This window comes from Heptranchias perlo, chromosome 5 (assembly GCF_035084215.1).
Source record: "Heptranchias perlo isolate sHepPer1 chromosome 5, sHepPer1.hap1, whole genome shotgun sequence".
NCBI classification, from domain to species: Eukaryota; Metazoa; Chordata; class Chondrichthyes; order Hexanchiformes; family Hexanchidae; genus Heptranchias; species Heptranchias perlo.
In genome coordinates, this window is record NC_090329.1 from 98,121,927 (window position 1) to 98,132,158 (window position 10,232).

The following is a 10,232-nucleotide window of genomic DNA, read 5'->3' on the forward strand; positions in this document are numbered from 1 at the left end:
TTCTGAGGTTAGATATATGGGATACTGGTGCAGAGTGTCTATTGACACCACTGTGTCAGCCAATGAGTTAGAGGCGGGGCAGAATTTACCGCAGGACTCACAGCAAAGAATCTATTTTACAGCAAACAAAGTCTATTTACTCAACAGAGTCTATTTAAACAGCGTACTACAGCAAACAGTCTACAGAATCTATTTAAAAAGCGTCTCTACAAACTACAGCAAACAGAACTTATGACAGGAGCAAGGTGATTATGGCGCCCGATAAAAGCAGAATGATTTCTCCAGCAAAATGCTGTGAGTGGGGGATAGTTACATATAAATTATATGTGTAAAATCAATCGCAGTCACTTACAGGCTTGATTGATGGGGGAATTACCCAATCATCTCCATTCTGGCTGGGAATAGTGGTGTCACTATGTGCAGCCATACTATTGAACAAATGCTTTATGTCTTCAAATGAAATTCCTTCCACTGTTATTTTAACAGAAGTGTAAACTAAGATAAAAAAGCACAAAACTTAATACAGCAAACTAGAAGAATATATTAGGATTTAACAAATTCCAATGATAATTAACTTCAATTTAAAAGATGATGCTACTGTTTAAATATATGTTTAATAATTTCTGTATTTCTTTGTCCTAGCTTTTTCCCAGTTCAATTTGTAGTCTGTTGGAAAGAAACGGCCCGCACGTTTCACACGTTGAAAACTATTATGAAATCGCTACTAGAAGCCCTTTCGGATACAACTTTCCGAACAATCACTACCGATCTCCTTTATATTGCTTCCAATGAAGTACAATATGAAGACACTAAAGTAGACCTCAACATGACAAAATTTGGTTACGTCACTCAGAATCTGCATTCTTCCTTAGCAAAAGGCAATGCTTATCTAGAAAAAATGACTGCAGGGGAGGAACTTTTATCCAATGCCAATCTTCATGATTCAATGAATGCTACAAATTACCTGTACAACCACTCTATAATGAATGATGAATCAACAATAAAGTGTGGAGAAAACTTCATGGACATGGAATGCTTTATGATTCTAACCCCAAGTCAACAGATGGCTATTGCTGTATTGGCTTTGACTTTGGGGACTTTCACAGTACTAGAGAATGTATTGATTCTATGTGTTATAATCCGATCTCGCAGTCTCAGATACAAACCTTCTTACCACTTTATAGGCAGCTTGGCAATGGCTGACCTCCTCGGCAGTGTGATCTTTGTGTACAGTTTTGTGGACTTCCATGTATTCCAAAGGAAAGATAGCCCCAATGTCTTCCTATTCAAACTTGGTGGCGTTACAGCCTCCTTCACAGCTTCAGTGGGTAGCCTCTTCCTGACTGCCATAGATCGATACATCTCTATACACAAGCCCCTTGCCTATAAGAGGATTGTCACACGGCCAAAGGCAGTCATCGCTTTTACTGTTATGTGGACCATATCAATTATAATTGCCGTCCTTCCTCTGTTGGGCTGGAACTGTAAAAAACTGAACTCTGTCTGCTCAGACATCTTTCCGCTCATCGATGAGACTTATCTGATGTTCTGGATCGGTGTCACTTGTGCTTTGATGCTTTTCATCATTTACGCCTATGTGTACATTTTGTGGAAGGCCCATGTTCATGCTGTCCGCATGATCCAGCGTGGCACTCAGAAGAGTATAATTGTACAGGTGACTGAGGGCGGCAAAGTGCAAACTACTCGCCTTGATCAAACACGCATGGACATCCGATTGGCCAAGACGCTTGTCCTTATTCTTGTGGTCCTCATCATCGGCTGGGGCCCTCTCCTAGCCATCATGGTATACGACGTCTTTGGGAAAATTAACAAGCTGATAAAGACGATATTTGCCTTTTGCAGTATGCTGTGCTTACTCAATTCAACAGTCAATCCTATTATCTACGCTCTGAGGAGCAAAGATCTGAGGCACGCTTTCCGCAGCATGTTCTGCTCCTGCAAAGGAGCATCAGCTCAGCCACTGGAAAACAGCCTGGAGTCAGACTGCCAACAGAAACCGGGGAACCATCCTGGCACCATGCAAACAGCTGCCAGAAACTGCATCAAAAGCACTGTAAAAGTAGCTCAAGTGGCCATCTCGGTCTCCACGGAGACATCAGCCGAGGCCGTGTGAGTGTAGGGATCTGATGATTCACACTGACAATAATTCTTAATGATTACATCGCATTCCTCTAAAGATCTTTTAAAAAGAACTTAGGCAGCACTTCCAACATTTTGCCATGACATCATTCGTACTAGCTTGAGATATGCAGCAAAACCAATTTAGGAACCGCACCCATCCAACTGGCTCATGTACATCAAACTACAACCAAGTTTTTGGTTGAAGAACTTGGTTTGCACTGTAACAATGAAAACAGTAGTATGCGTGGGAATGTAGCAAATCTCACTAAAAAGCCATTCTCAAGGACAACCCTAAGTTATCTGGAAATGGGGATGTCCTTTTAAGAATTTCAAAGAAGTTAATGTCTGTCACATGTACAACAATAATACAGGTAGTTCTAGGATGTTCAAGGGACCCCACTTTGTACTTTATGAATGAACCTCTGTGTTGCTGTTTCTTTGGCCTGGTTCTGGTGTTGCATTTGGCTGGTTTGCTCATGTTTAGATAGGACTGGACCAAATTTTGGCCAAGCCTATACCTTCCTAATTGTAACTGATCAGAACAAAGCAACATATGAGAACACACAACAAAATTGTGGGCTGTCCCTATTGCACATGCTGATCATAAATGGCAACTATGGTTAAATGGCTCATTGTTGATGTAATCAGAGATGCAGCCCCTGTTAGATTAATATTGAAATTTACAGTTTAATGATCAGTTTATTAAAAATGAAATCATTTATTCATTGTGTACCAGCAGCTAAGCTTCACTTTTCCCTCTTTCTTGATCATGTGGCAGATATTGACCCGATCAAATCATTTTGATGCGCAAAGCTGCTTGTTGCATGTATATATAAGGATACACAGCTTAACATATGATATGTGACATAACCCTAATTGCCAGTTCCATTACCTTTTAAATATTGGATTAAGCAACTAGCAAAAGAAAGAATCAATTGTGAAACTATCTAATAGTATCAGTACCATTGGGCCATTTAGTAGCCCAGCTGACTCCTTACTTGTTGCCACAGATTGATTTTGAAATCTGAATACAAATGCCTTGGTAGTGGAAATAAAACATACAGTGTGGCATCAATCAGGTTAAATTAATTAGGAGCAATTTAAATGTAAGTAAGTGTGCAAAATGTGATAGTTATGGTTAAACTTTACCTTCCTTTTTAAACTTGGTTGTTGATTGGCATAATTACTTAGGTGGCTTTGAGTTCAGAGATTTTGTGGGCACAGCTCCTTTTTAAGGTTATTTGAAGCTACTTTCTTGAAATAATATTGTACAGATGGTGTCAGTTGATGTTAGAGTATAGTTTGGTACATACAGATACCATATGCTAATAAGGTTGCTTCTTTCCATTTTCCAATCTTGTTCCTAATGAGGGCAGCACAAGAGGGGATTTTAAAAAAATTACTGAGCTTTTTGAATTGTTCCATTCTGTTAAAGGGTGAATGGGACACCCCAGCCTGTCTTCCAGTAATAGTAGTCTGAAGATTACCATTTACCATATTAGCAGATTAACGTTTTTCACATTTGTATGATACTTTTCTGCCCACTATCTTAACTGAGGCATTAGTATATTTATTTTAAATGGCTTAATGTCTCCATTAAAATAGCAAAGTGATGAATATCATACAAATGCCTTAAGATTCCATCCACTAACATTACACAATAATTTCTAGGCTACTGTGTCTTTTTGACACCATATACAGGACTCCATGTAAAGACACTCATCATAGTTGGCAAAATTATGTTGATACTCATGGAATGATGTTGCCATGTGAGTTGTCTTAAACAAGTGACATGGGGGTCTTCATTAAGGTAAGCTACTTACTCATCTGAAAGTGTTTATTGTTGTACCCCAACACCTGAAATGTTTTTTTACATCAAAAGCTTACTGCCAGACTCTTGAATTTACAAAGGACAAAGATCAACCCTTTATTTTGATTTTGGAAAGTATCTCACAACTGCAAATTGTAACACAATCAGCTCATGGTGTCACATGATTTTAAATTATTAGTACAATACAGAAAGCGTTATAGGTTTATATATATTCATAGCATTCCTGATTATTCAAGAATGTCATTTCATGTCATCAGTGGTCAGGCTCAATTAGCTGAGGGATACATATGGTTTCTATAACAAAGTATAGGTTTAATTATTTGACTTGAGCAGTCAAGATTATTTGGTACCATCTTCTTGAGTGTATAAGTCTAAAATAACACTTGGGGGAGGAACCACTTCTAAAAAATGTTCAGAATTTTCCACAAAATTAGTTACCTTCGGTGACACTGCCCTTCTTCAAGCCTAGAACTGTGGCTAATGTATTCAGCTTATAGTTCCACAGAATGGATAGGAGTCTTAGGAAGGCAGTCACATCATGAAGATAAATATTTTCAGTTGCAGTCATGATATCATGAAACAATTATTATTCACCATCGCATTGTCCGAGCTTTAAAGCAGCTCCTCCACTTCTACAGTGGATCTAAACATAAAGGATGAGTTGTCTGAAATAGTCTGTTTAATCCACGGCTGAGGAAGATAGTGACAAACTCACGGCTGTGATATGTAGATATTATTGACAAGTTAAATGAACTGTGTGCTCGTAATTCCCAATTATGTAGCATGCATAAGCCGTAAGTAAAAATATCAGAAACAAGACTACTTTTAGTTAAGTGGAAACTCATTTTATTTAGCCATATTTGGAGCACTGTTCTATATATCAGAAAGTATCCAGCTCTTGCAAATAAAGTTAAACTCAACAATAACAACAACAGCTTGCATAAAAATAGCACCTTTAACATAGTAAAACATCCCAAGGAGCTTCACAGGTGCGTTATCAAACAAAATTTGACAGCGAGCCACATAAGGAGATACTGGACAGGCTTGGTCAAAGAGATAGGTTTTAAGGAGAAGAGAGAGGTAGAGAGGCAGAGAGGTTTAGGAAGGGAATTCCTGAGCTTAGGGACTAGGCAGCTGAAAGAACGGCCGCCACTGGTGGACCCATGATGAGTGATGCTGATCCCATAATTCAAAGGGCCGCAGAGTCCTAGCAGAAAGAACATTTCAAGGACATCTTTTACTGTTGCTGTCTTCCTCTGTTGCTCTTCCTAGAATCAACCACATCCACAGCAAAAATATGCCCTTTTGTTCTCGTCATTACTTTTTGCTGACATGCAGGTAGAAGCTAAAGAAAACTTCCTATTTGTTTTACTTCTAAAATCTAGCATGTTCATTCTGAAATCTTCAAAGCTGAGGATAATTTCAAGTTTGCAGTTTGTATACTGGCCTGCACACTTCTTAGAGGGGTATGTCAAGGAAATATAATAGACCGATTTCAATCCTTCCACTTTTGAGAAACACTTCCTCTTTTGTGTTTTCCTTTGCTTTGGTCTTTTGAATATCCTCCATTGTCAGAAGCACTCTGTCATTTTGTCAGCTGATTGGGGTGCTTTCATTCCCAAATGAACAGCTAACAGAAGTGTCGCTTTTTCATATTGCACACAGTGCTACAAGAAAAATGCAGACCAGCCATAGATAGTAAGGTAACATCAATGCTCAAGGATTCATTGTTGTCTTGTCCGGCTGGCAAGGGTTTGCATACCACACACCCAGAACTCAAGGGAAAGTCCAAAGTTTACAAATTTCTAAAATTAACCTCAAATTCACTTTGTAGTCTATTGGACAGATATACTTTACACACTTCAGTTGTGAAAAAAATGAGATATCATCATAGGAACAGAAGTAGGTCATTTAGACCCTCAAGCCCATTCTGCCATTCAATTAGCTCATGGCTGATCTGTAACTCAATTCCATTTACCCACCTTTGATCCATATCCATTGATACCCTCGTCTAACAAAAATCTATCGATCTCAGTCTTGAAAATTTCAATTGACCCAGCATCCATAGCCTTTTGGTGGAGAGAGTTCCAGATTCCCACTATTCTTTGTGTGAAAAAAATGTTTCCTAATTACACTCCTAAATGGCCTAGCTCTAATTTTAAGATTGCGCCCCTTTATTCTGCATTCCCCCAACACGGGAAATTGTTTCTCTGTACATACCCTATCGAATCCCTTTATCATTTTAAACACTTCAATTAGATCACCCCGCAACCTTCTAAATTCAAGGGAATACAAGCCAAGTTTAAGCAATCTGTCCTCATAATTTAACTGCTTAAGCCCCGGTATCATTCTGGTGAATCTGCGCTGCACCCCCACTCCCCAACCCCCCCACTGCCAAGGCCATATATATCTTTACAGAGGTTCTGTGCCAAAAACTGAACACAGTAATCCAGATGGGGTCTGACCAAGACCCTGTACAACTGAAGTGTCTCTTCTTCATGTTTGTATTCCAAACCCCTAGAGATAAAGGCCAACATTCCATTAGCCTTTTTGATTACCTTTTGTACCTGTCCAGTAGCTTTTAGTGATTTGTGTACATGGACACCCAAATCTTTTTGCTCCTCCACAGCTCTAGACTCTCACTGTTTAAGAAAAAATGTACCCATTTTCTTTCTCAGATCCAAAGTTGAACTCCATCTGCCATAGTTTTGCCCACTCATTTAATCTGTCTATGTCACGTTGTAACTTTCTGCTGCCATGTACACAACTTACTGTGCCACCTAACCATGTCATCTGAAATCTTGGATATACAACTCTCTATTCCTTCATACAAGTCATTAATATATAGAGTGAAAAGCTGAGGTCCCAGTACAGATCCCTGGGTAACATAGGTACGGGAATAGGCCATTCAGCCCCTCAAGTCCATTTCGCCATTCAATGAGATCATGGCTGATCTGTATACTAACTCCGCCCACCCGCCTTGGTTCCATATCCTTTAATACGCTTGGCGACCTCAGATTTAAAATTATTAATTGAGCTAGCATCTACTGCTTTTTATGGGAGAGTTCCACACTTCTACCACCCTTTGAGTGAAGAAGTGTTTCCTAACTTCTCTCCTGAATGGCCTGGCTCCTCCACCAGTAGAAAAAGTTTCTTTCTATCTACCTCATCAATTAATTTCAAAATCTTAAAAACCTCAATCAAATCACCCCTTATCCTTTTTTCCTCCAGGTTGTACAAGCCTAGTTTATGTAATCTCTCCTCTTAATCTAACCCTTGGAGCCCTGGTAACATTCTGGTGGATCTGCGCTGCACTCCTTCCACAGTCAATATATCCTTGTCACATCCCGGCAATCAGAGAACATTCCCTTTATCCCAACTCTTTGACTCCTACTTTCTAACCAATTATTGACCTACATCATAAGGTTACCATGCACTCTCATATTTGCTGATAACCTCTTGTGCGAAATCTTTTCAAAAGCCTTCCAGAAGTCCATATAGATAACATCCATTGACACTCGTCTTTCCTCCATGCTCGTGATGTCATCAAAAAATTCAACTAGATTCGTCTGACATAACCTACACTCCACAAATCCATGCTGATTCTTTTTGGTCAGCTGATAGTTGTCCAAGTGCTTATCCACTCTGTCCCTGATGATAGATTCCAGTAACTTCCCCACATCTGATGTTAAACTGATAGATCTGTAGTTTCCTGGTATCTCCCCGTTCCCCCTTTTGCTGGAATAATGGAGTGACTTTTGTAAATTCCCAATCCAAAGGCACAATTTCTGAGTCTGGAGAGCTTTTCATAACAGATAGTTCTAGAAGGAGACAGTTTTAATGGGTATGCTTCTTTAACTCCTACACTAATGTTGAAAAGATTATGGACCAATTATTGATAACACAAGTTCATTTTTCACTTCATATGAGATTTAATTTCATATAAGTGTATACTTTGCCATTCAGATCTTCTTTCCTAGTAGATAACCATCTAATCTGTGGCCCTCATCAAAAATCTCACCTTGAACCTCAAAATCATTTTAATGTATCAGAGTTCAAAATTACACCATTATTCAAGCAAGGAATAGTAATTTCTAATTAACATATAAAGTGCAATTAATCCACTTTGCATTGTCAGGAAAAAATGTTAGGACATATGAGAAGCCATCAAAACTCATTACAGCAGGTGTAATACTGGATGGATGCAATTTAGAGCTCTTTCCTCATATACAGTCATGCACTGTCATTACAACTAAATTGCTGTATTCTACCTTCACAAGATAGAATCATAGAAGTTTACAGTACAGAAAGAGGCCATTATAAACATAGAAACATAGAGAATAGGAGCAGGGGTAGGCCATTCAGCCCATCCTGTCTGTACTGGCTCTTTGCTAGAGTAATCGAAAATTAATCCCATTAGCCCTGCATCTTCCTCTACTTTAAATATTTATCCAATTTTCCCAAAAAATGATGCAATGGTCTCTGCTTCAACCACTTCCAGTGGCAAAGCATTCCATGTACAAAGAAATTTCTTCTATCCTTTCTCCTCACCCTCTCAGTGGCAAATTTAAATTGATGACTCCTCATTACTGACTTCCCAACCAAAGGAAATAATCTCTCCCTATTCACTCTATCAAAAATCTTCAAAAATTTTTAAAGCCTCTATTAAATATTCTCTTTTAGCCTTCTCTGCTCCAGTGGAAATAGTCCCAGTATCTCGAGTCCCTCCTCATAACTATAGTTTCCCATCCCTGGCCTCATCCTGGTGAATCTATGTTGTAAGCTGCTTTAATGTCCTTTCTTTAATATCAGAATATTTCTATAATATGGTGCCTGGAACTGCACACCATACTCTAACTGTAGCCTAACCAATGTTTTTGCACAAACTTATCATTACTTCTTTACTCTTGTACTCTATGACCCAATTTATAAAATTCCATATCAGTTGGCCCTTTTTATTGCTTGGTTGGAATTGACATGTTAGTGCAATAGGTAAAACATTATGCAATATTATGCCATAGAACTCATGACCATTAGAAACTGGAGATTGGCCAAACTCATTTCATAATTCTATTACCTCTATTGACTCTTTTGACCTGTCAGAGAGAGGAGACTTTCACCCAATAAAGAGCTGGATTTGACTCCAGATTCCCAGAGATGAAATAACAATGCTCCAACTCTCTGTGATCCTGACACATAATGGCTTGAAAATGGTGAGGACTGTGTGATTTCTCAATATGCATCAGGAGGGCCACATTTTTAAATCAGCCTTACGGACTCAATTTTTATCATTTATATATAAATCATAAATAATCAATATAGTGATATTGGAGATATTGGCATTCTTCTTTCATGTGGAAATCATGATTTGCTGATGTGGCGTTTTGGTGGGTGAGAGATCTTGCCAGCACCACAAGTTCAGAAAATCAACCCTCCCTTGTTAGTCACCCAGTTTGAATTTGTCATACAATATTATGATTTAGTCAGTGATAATATTAGCTAAAAAATATTCAAAATTCCCCGTATGACTTGGCCAGTTTATTTCGTGAATGTCTGAACCTTTCATACCAGGAAAGACATAGTTTCAATCCAGGATCTGTGTCGATTAACTAGTCACGGTTAAGGTAGTACAGTACTACATGTATATCAGTTGGCCTCAACACCTCTAATATAGGAAGAACAGGTAGCCTTTGGAAAAGTTTTTTTTAATTAGTGCTATTGACGTTGGCTGTGTCACTGAAATCCTAGTTGTACTTAATTGTCTCACAATTTGTGTCTGCTGCAATAATAATATTTAAAAATTGAATTTGGCTTTCATAACGTTGATACATCCGAGCATTTGTTGACTTATCTATTAGTGCTGTATCAGTACTCTGAGTGCTAAATGTGTTGTGATTAATAGCACTGTTGATGGCAATTGTCATCATTTTTGTTTTTGCCAATGTTAACCATCATTCACACAAAATGCAGTTTGGACTAAAAGCTCAAAGGTAACTAAAAGGGAGACTTAAGTTTGTCCCTTACTGATTGCCTAGAAAATCAAATCTCAATGAAATCATGTGCTAAATATTAAAGAGGGAGAGGAGAATAAAGAATGCAACACGAGAAATGTTTCTTATGGCAGTACCCACTGAATAAACTGAAATCTTTTAAGCCTTTCTTTTAATTGAGAAAAAACTTTGGGGCAACAATACAGTTGCTAATGTGCTACACTATGCATGAGCGTCTGTTCCTGCAGTCCCCTGGGGTGTGACTTTTC

General features: G+C 38.5%; 1 protein-coding gene across 2 annotated transcripts; it reads left to right on the plus strand.

The window, feature by feature from the left end:
* The first annotated feature begins 676 nt into the window (after positions 1-676).
* On the plus strand, positions 677-2,134 carry cnr1 (cannabinoid receptor 1). 2 transcript variants are annotated; one of them, XM_067983866.1, is made up of 2 exons: positions 713-774; positions 877-2,134. In XM_067983866.1, exons 1-2 carry the CDS (start codon positions 713-715, stop codon positions 2,132-2,134), a joined length of 1,320 nt encoding a protein of 439 aa, XP_067839967.1. The 2 variants fall into 2 exon arrangements, with proteins under 2 accessions (XP_067839968.1, XP_067839967.1); XM_067983867.1 differs by having other exon boundaries at positions 677-2,134.
* The last annotated feature ends 8,098 nt before the right edge of the window (positions 2,135-10,232 follow it).

What these genes read in the sequence shown, in the direction of transcription:
- cnr1 (XM_067983867.1), top strand. Translation starts at nt 713, where the DNA reads ATGAAATCGCTACTAGAAGCCCTTTCGGATACAACTTTCCGAACAATC.